The 20,094-nt window shown below is 40.4% G+C and overlaps 1 protein-coding gene and 1 non-coding gene across 2 annotated transcripts in view; one reads left to right on the top strand and one right to left on the bottom strand.

Annotated features, from left to right (window-relative positions):
- The window catches only part of HERC2 (HECT and RLD domain containing E3 ubiquitin protein ligase 2), a 242,029-nt gene that overhangs the window by 36,784 nt on the left and 185,151 nt on the right, over positions 1-20,094 (top strand). Inside the window, exons 3-13 of the mRNA XM_068968361.1 lie at positions 89-226; positions 6,523-6,742; positions 9,317-9,417; positions 9,899-10,055; positions 11,556-11,666; positions 12,212-12,383; positions 13,987-14,160; positions 15,775-15,963; positions 16,508-16,659; positions 18,640-18,797; positions 18,887-19,000. Coding sequence (XP_068824462.1) covers positions 89-226; positions 6,523-6,742; positions 9,317-9,417; positions 9,899-10,055; positions 11,556-11,666; positions 12,212-12,383; positions 13,987-14,160; positions 15,775-15,963; positions 16,508-16,659; positions 18,640-18,797; positions 18,887-19,000 — 1,686 coding nt within the window. The remainder of the gene's footprint in view (positions 1-88; positions 227-6,522; positions 6,743-9,316; positions 9,418-9,898; positions 10,056-11,555; positions 11,667-12,211; positions 12,384-13,986; positions 14,161-15,774; positions 15,964-16,507; positions 16,660-18,639; positions 18,798-18,886; positions 19,001-20,094) is intronic.
- Positions 19,398-19,470, bottom strand: TRNAE-CUC (transfer RNA glutamic acid (anticodon CUC)). Its single transcript has one exon. It is a non-coding gene; the product is annotated as a tRNA-Glu (tRNA).

Here is a 20,094-nt window from a genome sequence, read left to right as displayed (position 1 = left end):
TTTTGGGTGAAAATTTGCAGAGACTGGCAAGTGTTATGTTACATTTTAAAAAGCAATTTATATACTTAGATTTATAAAAATTTTCCAGATGATGGTGTTGATACTCAGATTGGAACAAAGAAAGAAGATCTGAATGACAAAGAGAAAAAAGAAGAGGAAGAAACTCCTGCACCTGCATATAGGGCCAAGTCAATCCTAGAGAGCTGGGTATGGGGTAAGCAACCAGGTATGAAGATCTTCTAAACTTCTAGTTCTTTGAAATGAATGGCTTGGCATTCATTTTCTAGATAGAGTAGATGGACTTTATTTTTGTCATGGGATTTTTAAAAATTAAGCTTAAATTTTTATATTTTAGTAGTGCGCTCAGTCACTTGGTTGTGTCTGACTCTTTGCCACTGTATGGGCTGTAGCCCACCAGGCTGCTCTGTCCATGGGGTTTTCCTGTTAAGAGTACTGGAGTGGGTATGCATTTCCTCCTCCGTTTATATTTTAGTAGACTGTGCATAACATACATTTTACCATTTCAGTCAGTTTTAAGTGTACCGTTCAGTGACATTAAATACATTCACACTGTTATATACCATCCATTTCCAGAGCCTCTTTATCTTTGCAAACTGAAACTTCCCTTTCTTGCCTTGGAAATCACTTTCTGTTTTTAGGATTTTGAGTAGTTTAGTTACCTCATTTAAGATGGTTGCCATCCAGCCATCTCATCCTCTGTTGTCCCCTTCTGCTGCTTTCAATCCTTCCCAGCATCAGGGTCTTTTCCAATGAATCAGCTGTTTGCATGAGGGGGCCAAAGTATTGGAGCTTCAGCTTCAACATCTGTCCTTCCAGTGAATATTCAGGGTTGATTTCCTTTTGGATTGACTGGTTTGATCTCCTAACTGTCCAAGGTTAATACATAATATTTGTGTTTCTCTTTCTGACTTACTTCACTCTGTATAGTAGGCTCTAGGTTCATCCACCTCAGTTCAACCGAGTCACATTTGTTTCTTTTTATGGCTGAGTGATATTCCTTTATATATATGTACCATTGCACATATGTACTTCTTTATCCATTCATCTGTCAGTGGACATCTAGGTTGCTTCCATGTACTGGCTATTGTAAGTAGTGTTGCAACAGACATTGGGGTGCATATGTCTTTTAGAATTGTAGTTTTCTCTGCCCATTTTTTAATTGAGTTTTTTTTTGTTTTAATGATGAGTGAGTTTTTGTACATTAATCCTTATTAGATATATTGTTTATAAATATCATCTATTCAGTAGGCAGCTTTATCATTTTGTTGATAGTTTTCTTCACTGTGCAGAAGCTTTTTAGTTTGATGTAGTCCCATTAGTTTATTTTTGCTTTTGTTTCCCTTGCCTGAGGAAACATAATCCAGAAAGATATGGCTAGGACCAGTGTCAAAGAGCATGTTGCCTAATTTTTCTAGAAGTTTCATGGTTTCAGGTCTTTCATATAAGTCTTAAAGTTTAAAATCAGGGAGCCTGATACCTCTAGCTTTGTTCTATCTCAAAAATATTGTAACTATTTGAGATTTTTTGTTTATGTTTCTGTACAAATTTTAGGATTATTTGTTCTAGTTCTTTGAAAAATGTCATTGAAATTTTGATAGGAATTGCATTGAATCTGTAGATGGGTAGTGTGGTCATTTAAGTAATATTAATTCTTTCATTATATGAGCATAGTATGTCTTACGTTGCCAGTTTCCTTTATCAATGTCTTACAGTTTTTTAACTACAGTTCTTTTACCTCCTTAGATTTATTCCTAGCTATTTTATTCTTTTTGATGTAGTTGTCAATAGGACCCTTTTTCTTAATTTCTCATTCTGATAGTTCATTGTTTGTGAATAGAAATGCCCAGGTTTGTGTTTATTAATTTTGTATCCTAAAACTTTACCAAAATTCATTGACGAGTTCTGATAATTCTTCTGAGTGTCTTCAGGATTTTACGTCATGACATTACAAGCAGTGACAGTTTTACTTATTCCTTTACAGTTTAGATTACTTTTTCTTCTTTGCTGTGGCTAGAACTTCAAATACTGTGTTGAAAAAAAGTTGTGAGAGTGGGCATCCTTGTGCCTTATATTAGAGGAAATGTTTCAGCTTTTCAGCATTGAATATGGTGTTAGCTCTGGGCTTTATTACATTGAGATATGTTCCCTCTCTACCCACTCTGTTGAGAGTTTTTATGATAAATGTATATTGAGTTATGGCAAATGCTTTTACTGTATCTATTGAGGTGATTATATGATATTTATCCTTCAGTTTGTTACTGTTGTATAGCACATTGATTGATTTTGTGGATGTTGATCTATTTTTGTATCCCTGGAAGAAATCCCATTTTACCACGATGTATGATTCTTTTAATGTATTGTTGAATTTTTTTGTGAATATTTTGTTGAATATTTTTGCATCTGTGAACATCAGGGTAATTGTCCTGGAATTTTCTTTTCTGGTAGTTGTCTTGTCTGTTTTTGGTATCAGGGTAATCCTGGTCTTATAAAATGAGTTTAGAAGTATTCCTTCCTTTTCTCATTTTTTTCTTTATCCTTGGAAGAGTTTGAGAAGAATTAGAATTAATTCTGCTTTGAAGGTTTTGCATAATTCCCCAATGAAGTCCTTTGGTCCTGGAGTTTGTTTGTTGGGAGGTTTTTGATGAATAATTCAGTCTCCTTACAGGTTATTGGTCTGGTCATATTTTCTATTTCTTAATGATTCAGTCTTGAAATTTTATATGTTTCTAGGAATTTATTTCATCTAATCTTCAGTTTGTTGGTGTATAATTGCATTTCTCTGGTGCCAGTTGTAACATTTCCTTTTATATTTATGATTTTATTTATTTGGGCCCTCTCTGTTTCTTGGCGATTCTAGCTAACAGTTTGTCACTTTTGTTTATCTTTTCAAAAAACAGCTGTTGGTTTTATTGATCTTTAATATCATCTTTTTATTCTCTTTCAATTGTTCCCACTCTTATCTTTATTGTTTCTTTCCATCTAATAACTTTGGGCTTCATTTGTTCTTTTCATTTCATTACACTTTTTTTTTTTTTTAAGTTTATTGAGGTGTTTACTTAGGTTATTTAGTTTCTTGTTTGAGATTTTTTCTTTTTTCTTTTTTTGAGGTAGACATTTATCTTTCTGAACTTCCCTGTTAGAACTGCTTTTGCTGTATCTGGTAAGTTTGGTAGGTTGCAGTTCTGTTTTCCTTTGTCTCAAGGTATTTTTTAAAATTTCTCTTTTGATTTCTTCACTGACCCATTATTCTTCAGTGGCATGTTGTTGCATTTCCATGTTTGTGAAGTTTCCAGTTTTCTTTTTTAATTGATTTCCAGTTTCATAACTTTATAGTTTGGAAAGATTCTTGATGTGATTTCAGTCTAATGACGTTTATTGTGGCCTAATATGTTTTCTGTTATGGAGAATGTTTCATGTACACTTGAGAAGAATATGTATTCTGTTACTTTTGGATGGAATGAACTGTATATTATTTGTTAAGGCCATCAGGTCTTACGTTGTCATTTAAGTCTGATGTTATTTTAGTGATTTTTCTGTGTGAATGATTTGTCTGTTGATGTAAAGTGAGGTACTGAAGTCCTGTACTATTATTGTATAGCAATTGATTTCTCTTTTTAGGTCTGTTAAGATTTGCTTTGTATATGGTTATGCGTATGTTAGATATATAACTATTTTACAAATGTTAGTCCTTTTGTTAGACTCACCTCTTTATCATCACGTAATGCTCTTCTTTGTCTCATATTACAGTTTTGTTTTAAAATCTATTTATCTAATCTAAGTGTAGGTACCCCAGGTTTCTTTAGGCTTTCATTTGCATGGAGTATCTCTTTCCATCCCTTCATTTTCAGTCTCTGTGTTGTCTGAAGATAGTCTTTTGTAGGCAGAGTATAGATGACTCTTACTTACTTACTTATTTTTAAAAAACTTTATTTTGTATTGGGATATAGTTGATTAACGGTGTTGTGACAGTTTCAGGTGACCAGCAAAGGGGCTCAGTCATACATACACATGTATGCATTCTCCCTCAGACTCACCTCCTATCCAGGCTGCCACATGACATCGAGTAGGTCCCATGTGACATACCTACAGTAGGTCCTTGTTGGTTACCCTTTGTATGTACAGCACTGTGCACATGTCCATCTCAGACTCACTGGACTTGCTAGATTTCAGTGTCTGCTTCCTCCCCGTTTGGCAGGTTTGTACCTGTGCTACATTGCATCACTTCTCTGTGCCTTTCTCCGCCTCTTCTCCTCCTGGGGCCCTGCAAGCGTTAGTCAGCTTGATGTGGTGTCATGTATCCCTTAAGCTGTTTTCACATGTTTTTCATTCTTTTTTCTTTTTGTTACTCTGATTAGGTGAATTACCCTGTCTTTGAGTTCACTGAGCCTTTCTGCTGCTTCATGTAATATGCTGGTGAATCCTTCTAGCATAGGTTTAGTTCAGTGTGGTTTTATTTTTTGCAGTGTATTTTTGGTCTTTATTCAGATTGGGCAACTTCCAGCTTTAAATTTTTTTTTTTTTTTCATTTTACTGTTGAACCCTTTCATTGAACTTTTAATTTTGGTTCCAAAATTTCCATTTTTTTTTTTTTTTAAAGACATCTCTTTTTGACTTAGGTTTTCTGTTTTCTCATATGTTTCAAGTGTGTTTTTGGTTTTGAGGCATTTTTAATCTGTGGCTTCTTTAAAATCTTTCTCAGAGTATTCTAATGTCTCTGTCATCTTGGTTTTTCCATCTATTGATTGTCTTTTGAAAATTAATTTTGAGGTCTTCCTGGTTTGTGGTGTGGTGAGTAATTTTCTGTTGAAACACAGGCATCTTCATGTTATATCCTGAGACTGTTGCATTGGCTTTCTGTTACACCATTCTGACAGAGCAAGAAGGTGCTGTACTTTGTTAATGTGAGGAGGGGATTGGAGTTCTGCTGGCTCCCCAGATGGTCTCATGATTTATTTCTCTGTGTGTATGTAAACACTCACCAACTTATTTCACAGTATCCTGCAAAATCTGACTGATTTCTTGGCATTAGGAGTTGGACAGGGCAAGCAGATGTAGGACAGTCAGGAAGGAGAGCAGGCAGATGCTCAAGAGCATATGTGGTTTCTCGTAAGTTTCATAGTTACTTCTGGATTTTGTAGCTAAGCAGATAAGAGACGTTATCATTTCATGGTAGAAAATGCAATGACTGTTCTGGAAGGTACCTTTTGTTAGACCTGATCTCTGGAAGAAATTCTGATGAGCTGTCCTTGGCAATGCCGTTTCAGTGACATCTCCTGTGTGTCTACAGAAAATCAGGCATCTCTCAGTGGTGGGCCAACATTGATTCTGCAAGGATGCCTGTGAAGGCTAGGGATGGTACCTCACATACAAATCTTTCTGCTTCATCTTAAGCCTAATGTGGAGTTTAAAAGATATATATATTTTTAAAGTATTTTCATCTAGATTTTGTAATGATTAGTTGTTTTTGCTAGTGGAACTTTCCATACTTGGAATCCAACCTCTGGTGTCTGAATATGGGTCTCTGTGCCATTGTGCCTATGTGTGATGAGAGAAGCTTTGTCCTGGTGGCCTCCCTAAAGAGAGATGTGTGTCCATCTGATGCCTTCTGTGATCTCCGTTCTCATGGGAAAAGCATGTTGAGGTCATGGGTAGCTGAGAAGTAGATGTCTTCCATATAGGGACATTCACTAGGTATGTGGCTGTTGTCTTTTGGGATATAAAGCTACTGGGGTGTTGATTGGTTTAGCCTCATAACTAATCAGCATCAGAGATAGGAACAAAAAGAACAGGAGACCCCTGCTCTGGTCACCACTGGGTACTGTACTCTTATAAGGAGTTGGTGGAAGGTAACTTAATTTATAGTTCAACTTTAGACAGCTTTATGATTAATTGCTAGATGAGACTCCTTTTAATTTTTTTCATTCATGTAACTTTCTTCTAGGTACCTAAAAAAAGTCCTAAAGTGTGGAAAATTTCAAACATACACAGTAGAAGGAGTAGTATAATGAAATATCCCTTATCCGTAGCACATTCTAACTAGTTAATTTCATCTTCCTCTGAAACATTCCAGTGAATTTATCAACTTTCATGAGTATTGTATGCTGGGCAATTTGTTGAAGCATCATTTTCATTATGAATTTGTTTTCATAGCATAAAAATACTGAATATGGTTTTTCTTTCTGTCTAGGAAATGTATTGCTAATAAGTATTGACTTCATAGTGTTGTGTTAAAAACTTTTTTTTACCTTATACCGTGTTTACAGAAGGGCAGAATGCCACACTCATTTGGGTGACATTGGGCAGGTACTCTGAGCTGAGTTGCCTCCTCCATAGAATGCCCTCCCAGTACTACCTCTCTGTGGTGCCTGTGACGATTACCTAATGTGTGTTAAGTGCTCAGAATCATTTGTGGCACATATTAAGCACTCAGGTGTTACCTATTATTATTACCTATCAACCTTAAAACAAACTGTGCCCATGATATTTTATGTTGTTTTCTAGATGTGAATGAATTGAAGGAGTGTCTTTCTGTGTTGGTTAAAGAGCAGCAAGCTCTGGCCATCCAGTCAGCGACCACCACCCTTTCAGCTCTGAGACTCAAGCAGAGGCTCATTGTTTTGGAACGATATTTCATTGCCTTGAATAGAACCGTTTTCCAGGAGAATGTCAAAGTTAAGTGGAAAAGCAGCAACATTTCTTTGCCTCCTGTGGACAAAAAAAGGTAATAATATAATTAAGAAAGTGTCTTGATAACAGCTAAATGTAAAACTCAGCCTGGTTTGTTTAATAAGGAAAGTTTAATTAAGACTTACAATGTAGTCTGCTTTTTCCTTTTTCTGAAATTTTATTCTTGGTTTCCCTTTTTGTATGTTTTATATAATTTGGAGAATGGCTTTCCCAATTTGCTTATGAAGTATCAGGCCATACTGTAACCTGTCCCATTAAGACACTTTTCTGTCAGTAGCAGTAGAAACTGGTCAGAAGTTTAGATCAGCATGTCAAGATTTGATAATTTGATCTGAACGTTATATTCTTTTTGTTTAATTTTGGTATTGGATAGGAAATTATCATATTGCAGTAGTGCTTAACTAGTTTAGATGCTTCATTTTTTTCTTCTTAATGTGATTTACTCATTCTTTAATTATAAGAGATGCTTTTATGAACTCACTTGTGGTTGTAAGAAATGATACAGAGAGATTCCTTATACCCTTTGCCCAGGTTCTCCAGGGTTAGCCACTTGGAAACTGTAACGCAAAATCACAGTTAGCATATTGACTTTGATATATTTTACCTGTGTTACTCATATTTCCCATTTTAGGTGCTCTCAGTCCTGTGTGTGTGTGTTTCCAGGTGATTTTATCACAGGTGTAGATTTCTGTCAGAACTGCCCCAGTCAGGGTATAGGACAAGGACCCTTTTTTATAGCTGTAACCGTTAACCTGTTTTCCATGTCTATTATGTAGCTTTATGAGGTTGGCTCTTTCACTCAGTATTATTCCTTTGAGGTTCTTCCAGGTACGTGCATGTGTCATCATTGTTGAACAGGATTCCATGTATAGGTGTACCGTATTTTTTTAACCACTCACCTTTTGAAGGTATCTCAGTTTATAATTTTTGAGTATTTTGAATAAAGTTGCTGTGAATATTTTCTACAGGTTTTTCTGTGAACATAAGTTTCAATTTATCTGGAATGAATAACTTAGAGTACAGTTGTTGGGTCTTAAGTTTGGGTTTGTAAGGCATTTTCATACTGTGTCCAGAATAACTGTACAATTTTACATTCTCATCAGCCAAGTATGAGTGGTCGTTTTTTTCTATCCTTGTCAGCTTTTGGTTTTGTCACTTATTCACTGTAGCCGTTTTGTTAGATGTATAGTGTTATCTCCGAAATATTTATAGATTTCCTAATTTCTCAACCTATTTGGATAGTAGTGAGTTTTACCTTTCTCACAGAACCAGCTCTGGGTTGGATAGTTGATCGGTGTAGATGGGGGTGTGTCCAAACTGTTTCTATCTCTGTTTGCTTAAATATCTGTAAAATAGAGAGCCACTTGTTGAAGATTTAGCAGTTCTTACACCATGCCAGTTTAGGACTGCTGGGCTCCTTTTCTGTGGATAAGGTCACGATTGGCTCAGGAGAGCCCTAGATTCATGTTTCTCCTGGAATGTATTTTCTTAAAGGGTTCCCTATGTGGGGTGCTCCTCCCACCTCATCTGAATTGACTTTGTCTGTGTATTTATTGTTTTAAAGACCACGTCTTATTATGCATCTTTATCTTTTAAGGTTAAAATTCTTATTCAGTATAAATCTCCTTATTCCTGTCTTCCAGGCACTCAGTTGCCTCGTAGGAGGCAGCCACTAAAATTGCACTTGTTTGTGTTTCTTCAGCGCTCCCCAGGCACATGTTGTGTTCTATTCAGGATTTACCGACTTGAGCATACCAGCTGCCTCTGTTGGGTCCTCACGTTCTTCGTTGCTAATTTGACTTGATACTGTCTTGAGGAGATCATTCCATATCTTGCCCATTTTTAATAGCATTTCTAACTGATTATGAAAGAGAATAAAATATATGGTAGAAAAACCGTAATAGTATAAAGTTGAAAATAAAATTGCTTTTTATGATTAAGTTTATACTGTACACACTTTTTTGTATTCTAGTTTTTTTTTCAAGGATGATTTTTATGGTTTGTATGACTTCTTAATAGATGCACAATGAAACCATGTCTTGTTACATTAACATATGTAGGTAATAAAAAGCTTAAAAAGACACCCGAGAATGATAAGCACTGAATTCAGGAGAGGGTAACCTCTCAGGAGGCGGGATGAAGAAGAGCAGGAGTATGGGGCCTGCAGACCCGGTGGTCACATTTACCCAACCAGGGAGAGAGCCAAAGCAGACTCCTGGCCTGGATGCATTGTCTTCTGTGTGCTCCTCACCCGTCGCCTGCCTTTTCTCTATTGCACGAGGTTATTCCCCCCTTTTATGCACTTACTGTTTATCCAGCTAATAATACTAGTTCCTTGGGATTATTTTTGTGTTTTTGCAAGTCATTTAAAATTCTTTGTAAATATCTTTCTTTTGCTCAAAGAGAAAGCTTTTCCTTTACAAAGGACATTTGGTAAAAGTTTTTAAAGTGTCAAACTAAAAGTTGTTTGTGATCCTCTATCTAAAGAAACCAACTGATCACGTTTTGGAACAAATCCTTTTGTACTACATGCTTTATTTTAGCACTTGCACATGCCTCTTGACTGACCAGTTCCCACTCTGCCCCACCTCATGTGTGTTGTTTGCAGTTCCCGGCCTGCAGGCAAAGGCGTGGAAGGTCTGGCAAGAGTGGGGTCCAGGGCAGCTCTCTCTTTCGCTTTTGCATTTCTGCGCAGGGCGTGGCGCTCAGGTATGTGCCCAGCATGTTCTCTTTTCTGCCACATCAGGAGATGTGGATTCTTGGCTGACTTCTGCCAACACATACTCCTAGGATGGTCTATGTGCTCTCTATGCCTCATTTTCCTTGTTGGTAAAATGAGAGACTTCATAGTCTGTTTGATTTTTCAGGCCTAAAAACGTGTGTATGCACACACACATTCCAGGTAAACCCCTGCAGTGCCTGAGTACTGATTTATTTTCTAGGAGAACCAGAAAGTAGAGTTGCCCATATAAGAGTCATAAAATAAAGAATTGACTTTGGAGCAACTGTTAACTTTTAGTCTCTTGAGTTCTTGGGGTTTCTAATTGAGAGGAAAGTAGGAAATACAAAATGTGCCAGTGTCATTCTGTCACTTCTGGGACTAGAAAACCCACCTGGGAGAGTGGGGAGTGCTCGGTGTGTGTGCTGCTGGGGGACGGACAGCCTCATCTCCATGTGTGTGTGTGCCCAGGAGAGGATGCGGACCTCTGCAGTGAGCTGTTGCAGGAGTCTCTGGATGCTCTGAGAGCGCTGCCCGAGGCCTCCCTCTTTGATGAGAGCACGGTATCCTCTGTGTGGCTGGAGGTGGTAGAAAGAGCAACCCGGTTCCTCAGGTCCGTCGTGACTGGGTGAGTTCTCCCTTTTCGTATCTTACTGTGTGAATGGTTCCAGCCCACTTCAGAATCTTGTCTCTCCTTCTGTTTAGAGATAAGAAACTTGGTAGATTGATTCCTGGCATGTTTCCTGCATATTCCTGGCATGTTTCCTGCATACCCTCAGCTCTGTGGTTCCAGATCTTTGGTTCTCAGCTTTTCAAATGTTTGACTTTCAATATTCTGATTGCACCTAGTAGGCTGTCATACTCAATGGAGTGGAAAATGAATCATGCTTTTGTTACTTACTTTTTTCAGAAATATTATGATTTGGATATCAGTATTTCCTAAAGTGTTTGAGCACCTGTTATGCATCTCTCAGTGAATGCAGGTGCCACCATTCTGAGTGGTGGGTATTGTCCTAATAGATGATGTGGGACTAAACAACTGATTCAGAACGGAATGTTTAAACCTACAGTGGGTCTTCTCAGTGTGAAAAGATAGGAATGTAAATCATTTTTCTTTAAGGAAAGCCATGAACTCTGGTCTTAGGTACTATGCATGTTTGTTAATAGTTTTTAAGTTTAAGGAAAATGTGTATATTCAATACAAAATTAAATAGCAGAGACAGGGGAAGAGAGTTTATTCTCATTCTCTTCACCTGCTGTGTCCCTTGTAGCAAGGAAGACACCTGTGGTCTCCATGCCAGTGGGCTGTGGGTTTAGCTGTTGAGAGTTTCTGATGTCATTGCCATGGAGTTTAGGGTTGGGAGGCCCTGAAAATAGGTTTGGGCCCTGGTGGCTCAGATGGTAAAGCGTCTGCCTGCAATGTGGGAGATCTGGGTTCAATCCCTGGGATGGGAAGATCCCTTGGAGAAAGAAATGGCAACCCACTCCAGTACCCTTGCCTAGAAAAATTCCATGGATGGAGGAGCCTGGTGGGCTACAGTCCATGGGGTCACAAAGAGTCGGACATGACTGAGTGACTTCATGAGTAATGTTGGAAGATCCTCCCTCCCTCATCTTGGTTTAAGAAGACTTATTTATTTTTGGAGAACAAGGAAAAATTAAAATTATTTCTTTGGTCAGAAATAAAAATAAACTGACATTTTGTTTATAGGTTTTCAAATGGTTTTATAAATGGATTTTTCTCCAGTTTTGCTGATGAATGTTGATACTATAATAGCCTTACATGTCACCAAAACTAGAAACATGTCTAAACATTTTTCTCCTCATGATTTGAATAATGATATAAGTAGTTTTATGCTGTAGCAACTTGGAATGTCTTATAATGTAATTATCTTATAGTATCTGAATCAATACTTATAATAAAATCTTGTCTTAAAAGTTATTGTATCTTTAGAGTATCTGATTAAATTTGTGTAAGCAAGTCTCAGAAACTTGATTCTAAATACTAAAAACACTTCTTCGTGGGAGGGGAATATAATTAGTTTAACATTAATAGCATGCCTATTTTAAGCACGTTCTGTTAAGCTCTGTTGTCACTTTGTCCCTGCATCCTCTGCTGTCATTTCAGGGATGTTCATGGAACGCCTGGAACCAAAGGGCCAGGAAGCATCCCCCTGCAGGACCAGCACCTGGCCCTGGCCATCTTGCTAGAACTGGCTGTGCAGAGAGGCGCACTGAGGTGAGGTGTACCACAGACTGGATGTGTAGTTGGGAACCGCCTCTATACTAAGCAGCTGTTGCATTTCCTTGAACTATTTGTGATTGCAGCAAATGTGTGAGGATCTGTGATCAAAGAACCATGTCCCAGGACCCTTCTTTTAGATCTGGCTGCACTTAAGTTTTCTTCACTTCCTTTTTATGATCAACTTTCTAGTAGTTTAGGAACTGTTTGTTTTTTTTCCTCTCTCTCTCTTTTAATTTTCTTCAAGTTGTTATTTTTATTCCATTAATTTAAGGTCCTAGAAATTCCCTGTAGAAAGTGCTGTTTGAACTTCCTAACTGGTTTTGTGTTTCTTATCCACAGAAGATGGATGTCTTGTGCTAAAATCTTGAATTGTTTAGCGATTTTACTGCCTACATTTGTTTTCGTTTTTCATGGCCTTGTTTTAGTTACCTTTCATAAAGTATTTCTTCAATTTTATTTAGCTATTTTTATTTTTTATAGACTGTGGCCAAAAAAGTTAATCTGTCTTCACTAGAGCATACGGATGTTCTCTCTTCCAGTCAGATGCTTTCTGCTGTCCTGCTGCTGCTGCACCTGTGGGACAGTGGGGCACAGGAGACTGACAACGAGCGGTCTGCCCAGGGCACCAGTGCCCCGCTTCTTCCGCTGCTGCAGAGATTCCGGAGCATCATCTGCAGCAAAGACGCCCCCTGCGCCGAGGGGGACAGTCATGTAGGTATCATCATGGGCGTGGCGCCTAAATAGCTGTCTTCATTTTGCTCATCCTAAAGGATTGAGCCTTTTATGGACAAGCCCAGAGCACATATCTGTGATAGTAGTTGCTTCTCGGAGGGGAGTATGTTTCTGGCAATTAACAACAGTGAGCCAGGTATGGGATAGGTATGGGAGGTTATGGTTGGGTCACAGTTGATGCAGCAGAACTTGACATGGTCACATTTGGATTCTTTGCAGCAACTAAGGAGGGATCAGAGCCAGCTGTGTTTCACAGATGCCGGGCCCTTTGTGTTGTTCTGAATTGTTTGTTAGGAGCATGCTTCTTGACATACATCAGTTTATGCTTTTAGAGAGACCTGTCTGCGGCTGCCTTGTTGGCCACGGGGTTCTCTTTCTGCTGTATGAGTCATTGAGCCCTTTGTCTTTGTATGTTTAGTGCTTGTGTGTTCCCAGCAACCACTTGTGTTGTGCTTTTGCTGGGATGGGGCTGTGGAAGGTGTCAAGAAGGCATGCTCACCTCCCTGTGGGAGCAAGGTAGTAGTGGAAGTATAAAGATGTGTTAAAAATCCTGATGCTATTTCAGGAAAAAGTGTGAGAGTCAAGTGTGTTCTGATGGTACTTGCAGCAGTGCCATGGGCAGTGGGGCAGGGAGGCTAGGCTCAACTAGAGTGGGAAGGAGCAACAACACTTCACTCTGTCTGTTGAGAGCAGTTACTGTGGATTGGTTTTGACCCTCCCAGGGGCACGAGGCAAATCTTCTCTTCCTCCTCTGTCTTCCTTCACGTGCCATTTATGGACCACACCTCCTTTAGCCTGCAACTGCTGCGTTGACAGCATGGAGCCAGGTCTGAAATACACATTTTTAGAAGAATATTAGAAAAACAGCATTGAAAATAGTGACTCACTTTGTTGGCCCTTCCTGAGTTTGGAGCACCATGCCGAAAACGTTACCTCAGCCATCACCATGTTCAGTCCTAGGAAACAGGCTGGTGGCAGAGCAGGCCTGCCTAGGTCCGAACCCCTGGGACTGCTGCTTTTGAAAGGTTCGAGTTTGAGTTTGTAGGTGTTTTCTGGAAAAACTTAGCAGTTCTGATATGAAGTTGCAGCCTAGTTATTCTATTACTTTACAGTCTTTGATGATAATAAGGCTGTTCTGGTGTTAGCAGAATTAGAATTATTAATGTACAAATAAAATTGTTACTTTTCTGATGAGTGGGCAAGCTTTAGATTAAAATAATGGTTATTGTTCTCAGTTTTCAAAGCCAAGTTGAGGTACAGTGCTTTTGTTCCCAGGTAGATAGCTCTGCATTCTTCTGATGGTCCTTGGGATGGTGAACCTGAGAAAGATGGGGCGGTGTCCCTGACCTGTGTGGAGTTGGCACACAGGTGGTGGGTGTGTGGATGTATGGGCACCTCTGTGTGCAGTGAGTGTATAGATCTCAGTGCATCAGCAGTACTTCTTATGTGACAGCCAAAGATGGGGAGGTTTATAGGTCATGTCTGACTGGGTATCAAAATATAAAGAGTGGTGAAAGACTACTTGTGTTACTTTAATTTTCCCCGCCACTTCTGAAGCTGTTTTTTCACTTTTCTTCTTTAGCTTCTCTCTGGCCCTCTGAGCCCCAATGAGAGTTTCCTGAGGTACCTTACTCTTCCACAAGACAATGAGCTTGCTATAGACTTGCGACAGACTGCAGTTGTTGTCATGGCACACTTAGATCGCCTGGCCACCCCGTGTATGCCGCCTCTCTGTAGCTCTCCAACATCTCATAAGGTAAATGGGATAGCAGGGTTTATTCTTTCTGTGTTTGTTCCTGGAGTCTCATTCTGTGCCTGTGTGGAGGCTCACTTCTCTGGGGTTGGGCTGGAGTTTGCTTTCAGCTTTTGAACATGTACACTTGAAGGTGTCAGTCATTAGCTGTCACTGTGAGCAGACTGATGCACAGAGAGGTTCAGGACCCATCCCAGGTTCCAGATTCAGGAGGCATGTCCCTGGAGAGGTCTCCTGTGTTCACACAGCCGCATGCTGTGCTGTCTTCCTTAGCAGGAACACAGTGGTGTGTCTGACACTAATCTATGTGTGTAAGGATCTGCTGATACAGGCTCACCGAGAACCTCATACAGTCACACCCGATCATTGCAGTGTTGTCCCATTATATGGATGATAAGGCTGCGTTTGGAGTGAACTTTGCTAAGGTCACAGAAAGAATCCTGATTTTAATCCAGAGTTTTTAAACTTTGTTCTTGATAGTATAAGTACTTCTTAAAATTAATTTTTTTTGGAGTGTAGTTGATTTGTAATATGTGTTAGTTTCTCCTATACAGCAAAGTGCAGATATTTCTGACTTTTAATTTTGGGGGGAAGATGGGGACTGCATCATGAGGTTTGTAGGATCTTAGTTCCCAGACCAGGTATGGAATCTGGATCACTGGCAGTGAGAGTGTAGAGTCTTGTTCACTGGACTACCAGGGAATTCTGTCTAACTTTCAATTTGAAGAGTATTTATTTTATTTTATAGTAATTTATGTTTTCCAAATAAGTACTACATTTACATGGTTCAAAAGTAAAAGCTAAATGCGAGGGTGCATTGACACCTCTCTCTGCCTTGTCTCACCCAGTTTTCCACCTGCTGCTTCTCAGTTTGCTGTTCTTCATGTGCCCCCTCAGTGTTCTCTCAGTGGTAGTACATTATAGCCCTTCTGTAGCTTGTCTTTTCACTAGTCAGGATACTCTGTGTAAGTGAAGAGCTTCTCACTTTATTTTAAAAAACAGCTTAGTGGTCCAAGTGTGGATGTGTCATGATTTTTTAAAATCAGTTTCCTATTGGTGAACACTCGTGTTGCCAGAAGTTTGCTGTGTAGGTGGTATTGTGATGGCTACCCCTGTATCTTTGTTCTTCTCTGTGTGTACATGCAGGTGCACACGTGTGCACCTGTGATGTACCCGGTGTGGAGGACATAGGAGCTGGTTATCCCCCAATTGCTGTCCTGCGGCTTGACTCCTTTAACCCCACTAACAGCAGGGATGCTTGTCTCTAGGCGTGCAGGCCTCTGGGTCCCCACCTGTTACGGCAGAGTGGTGACCTATGTTCTGAGCATTTGAAAATATATTTAGGATCTACTTGTGCTACTTTTTAATGTGCTCTGTTAAATGAAATGCTCTGGAAAAGTAACCTGTCCAGTTACTTATCTTACCTGCTAATGGAGGCTATATGGGGTGTTCTGAGTTATTTTAATGTTTTGAATCAGCTTCCTTCTTTACTTGCTTTATTTTTATCTTATTATATCTGTTTGTTACTCCTTTCATGAATTATTCTTAATTTTTTTCTAAGAAGGACATTTTCTTGGTGATATGAAGAAAATATTTACTTACTTCATTATTTGACAGGGATCATTACAAGAAGTCATAGGATGGGGGTTAATAGGATGGAAATACTATGCCAATGTGATCGGTCCTATTCAGTGTGAAGGCCTTGCCAACCTGGGGGTCACGCAGATCGCCTGTGCAGAGAAGCGCTTCCTGATCTTGTCGAGGAATGGCCGTGTATACACGCAAGCCTACAACAGTGACACGCTTGTAGGTCCTGGGGTGGGTTGGTGGAGGGGGCTCTCTGCTATGTATGCTACATATCTTGTCTTTCTTTATGTTGATTGATTTCTGTTATAAGCATCTGCTCATTGTATATTATTAATTGTAATTAAAAGTCTGGATTGTAATCATTATTGTCAAGATTTTGGGGCAGAATTTCTTAGTTCTTAAGCTCAGGAACTCCTTACAGTGTCAACTATTGTCAACTATTATTCCCATTTATAAACTGTAAAGTCATTTCACTTTGGGACCAGGAAGTAACAGATGAGAAACTTGTGGGGATGATGGCAGATGGGCGCTGTTTACCTGTAGTTGCATATTCCTGTGCAAGAAAGGTCTGGACATGCCATGCGGCACATGGAGGCACCTGCCTGGTGCTGCTCTGTAGGTCTGGGCAGGCCAGCTGTACAGCCACCAGAGAGGTTTAGTCTGAATGGGTTTACTAAAGTTGGACACTCGAGTGAGGCAAGTCATGCAGTTTTCTTGTCCTTGGATTGCTTACTAATTTTTCTCCTGTTTTTACCTTTTTTAGGCCCCACAGTTGGTCCAGGGGCTTGCCTCCAGAAACATTGTAAAAATTGCTGCCCATTCAGACGGTCACCACTACCTGGCCTTGGCAGCCACTGGAGAGGTGTATTCCTGGGGCTGCGGGGACGGCGGACGTCTGGGCCATGGAGACACCGTGTACGTGCAGCCTGTTCCTGTACCTGATACACTCTGCTTTTGTGTTGCCGTAACCAAAATAAGGTGGCAAAGATAAGTGTGGTGAGGGTTGTGCAGCTGCTCTGACGTGCAGGGCTGCGATGGAGAGAGCTGCCCCCCCAGATGGATCTGTCCTTGTTGCACTGGGGGCTCTGCATGCTGCATCGACAGTGATGGCAGTGGGCCTTCGTGTTCTTCTCCCCTGGCTTTTGCTACTCCTGTTGATACACATACTGCACCCTCACTGCAGAGTTTTCTAAACTGAATTCCACACTCTCTTCCTTCATTTATTACCTCAGCACATCGCTATCAGATAACGTCATTTCCTTGAGCCATACTATGATTTTCACAGCTACAAAAATCAAGAGTTTTCTAATGTGTTATTTTGACTATTGTAAGAGACCAGAAACAAAACAGAATGGTTGTTCTAAATGTGGAGTCATGAAAATAAAGAGTTCTGATGGCTGTCTTGGAGTCACAGGAACCCTTTCATGTTACTGTTGTGAGTGGAGGTTGGTGGAGAAAACATTGGGTTTAGGTTGAGTTTGAAGATGCAGCCCATTTCAAGGTTGTCAGAGCTATGAGCAGGGAGTAGGCAGCAGCAGCGTTGAGAGGAGACTGGTGTTCTCATTGGGTGGAAGTGGACATCTCCAGGAAGGATCCCAAATTGTGAAAAAAGAGTAATGCACTCTGGGTGTTACTATTCAGCAGACTTGATGTCCTAAACTTGATAGTGTTGTAGGAGTTTCAGACAAATCTAGTAAAATGATAGTGAAGAAAAGGAATTACAGGTACAGAATTTAGAATTATTGTTAATCTCAGGTTAACAGGGAGGCAGGGATTGCCTTGGGGCTCACAGGACTTGAAAGGGTTGAGGTTTGGGTTGGAGGCATTAGTCTTTTTACTTTTTGAATGTTGGATATAATTACCATGCATAAAATAGTTTGCAATTAAATAACACTCAGTTGAGATTAAGTGCTAGTTGAGTAACTTGTCTATTGCCTGAGGAGTTGAGGGAAAGAAAGTAGAATGGTGCAAATGCAGAAGCTGCAGAGAAACTTTGGGGTGGGGGGTTGAAACTTGAGCTGAATGGGGAGGTGGTACTGGAGTAATTCGTTTGTTCCTCTTCCCGTGTGCCTCTCCCTCTGTATGCTTATTTTCCAGAATAGTGTGTCACAAAATAATTGAGCTGTGTCTTTGGAGAGGCTAGAATGAGTGTTAGTGATCATAGCAGACATATTTTAGGTTATAAGCATTGGGCATTTGCTAATTTTGAAAGTGAATCAGCTAGTGGTCTCTTCTACCCAGTTAATCCTTGCTGCTTCCTGCTTTTCATTTGTGAAATATAGACTGCAATGTGATTAGTAAACCTTGCCCATCATTTCTTCCCTGTTTGTTTAACAAATATATATATAAATTTCAGCCCTGTGCATGAGATTTACCAGTTCACCAGCTTTCTATGTACAGCTTGGTGATCTTCACAAATGCTTGAGGTTGGGAGCCACTGTAACTGAGATACAGAGTGTTTCTATTAGCACCCCTCCCCCTAGCTTCTTTGGACCCTTCTGCAGCCAACCCCTGCTCCCCACCTCTGGCTGCTGGTTTTTGCCACTTTGGAGTGTTTTGTTTCTGGCTGTGTCACTTGGTGCAGTTCCTGGGCTTCATCCTTCCCTATTGCTGCACTTGTGCTGTCTGTGAATAGGCCACCGTTCAGACCGCTGTGACCAAAGCTGCCATGGGCTTGATCACCTGTGTCTTTAACAGTATGCTGGGTGTGACGCTTGGCATTAGGTGCCCACTTAACAAAAAATCATGGAAGTGTTTGAATTCTGTATTTCTTAATTATTTTATAAGATGCCTAAAAGGCAAAGTTATCTCAATGCTCTGATAGTTTATTCCTGGGAGTGAGCTAGTAGGAAAGGCTCAGAAGTACATTCATGTTTGTTCCTTTTGTCTCAACAGGCCTCTTGAGGAACCTAAGGTGATCTCTGCTTTCTCTGGAAAGCAGGCCGGGAAGCATGTGGTGCACATTGCGTGTGGAAGCACATACAGTGCAGCCATCACGGCAGAAGGGGAGCTGTACACCTGGGGCAGGGGCAACTATGGCCGACTAGGCCACGGTATGTCTGCTCTGAGCCAGCTTGGGCATCTGTGTAAGGCTGCTGCTTTCTCAGATACTTGCAGTAACAATAGTCCTGTCTGTTTGAAGGCTCCAGTGAAGATGAGGCCATTCCCATGCTGGTTGCTGGGCTCAAAGGACTGAAGGTCATTGATGTGGCATGTGGAAGTGGGGATGCTCAGACCCTGGCCGTGACAGAGAATGGTATGTGGAGCACGTGCTGCCTTGGGAGAGCTCTCAGGATGAGGAGGGCCACTTCCCTAGAGGGAGTGAGCTTTGGAGGCTCTAAGTGCATATGCCCCTCAGTGTCTTTGGAAGAGGTGGAGATGTTATGAGACTCGTAGTTTCTATTGCCCAGGGCCAGCCTTCCTAGTTTGACAGTTTTTCCTAATGTTGAGCCACCTTTGATTCTCTGTGGTAAATCCTGCTTATTATCAGTCTTTGTGTATTCACAGTATGATACTTGCTTTTAATTTCAGTTTTATATTTGTGTTCATTAGTGAGATTGTACATGTGTGACACTTTTTGTGGATATACTTACCAGGTTTTATGTTGATTTTTTTCTTTTTTGGCTGCACTGTGTGGCTTGTCGGGATTTTAGTTCCCTGACCAGGGATTGAACCTGGGCCCTCAGCAGTGAGAGTGCAGAGTCCTAACCACTGGACTGCCAGGGAATTCCCAATATTTTTAAAATAGTATTTGTCTTTCAGTATTGTGGGGTCTGTCTGTCAGCATTAGTTGGGAGCCTGTCAGCCTTGCTCTCCCACAGAGAGCAACTTTATTTTATCCCTTTATGTAATATTTAATTAAATTGCACTAAAATTTTTATTGGAAATAAATACTGCTGTATGTTTGACATGTGGTCTGTGTAACAAGAATGTTGGCAGGCAGACCTGAGATGGTGTGCAGTAAGCTGTGGGTACCGTCACTGTGTCCTGTGGAGGCAGTAGAGCTTTTGTTCTGTGTTTAATACTTAGTGGAAGCTGTTTCATGAAGCCAAACTAGTAAGGGTTAGGGCTTATTGCTTCCCCAGGTGGCAGTAGTGGTAAAGAACCCACCTGCCAATGCAGGAGATGCTGGTTCAATCCCTGGGTCCAGAAGATACCCTGGAGGAGAGCATGGCAACCCCCTTCAGTACCTTCAGTGTTCTTGCTGAATAATCCCAAGGACAGAGGAGCCTGGAGGGCTGCAGTCCATAGGATCGCAAAGAGCCGGACACGACTGAAGCGACCTAGCACACACAGGACTTTACTATTCAGTCAGTTAAAACAAAATGAAAAGTCAGCTTTCTACTTCTT

The sequence above is a fragment of the Capricornis sumatraensis genome, chromosome 3, assembly GCF_032405125.1.
Source record: "Capricornis sumatraensis isolate serow.1 chromosome 3, serow.2, whole genome shotgun sequence".
Classification (NCBI taxonomy): domain Eukaryota; kingdom Metazoa; phylum Chordata; class Mammalia; order Artiodactyla; family Bovidae; genus Capricornis; species Capricornis sumatraensis.
The sequence above is the reverse complement of the archived record's forward strand: the minus strand, read 5'-3'. Positions and strand labels throughout refer to the sequence as shown.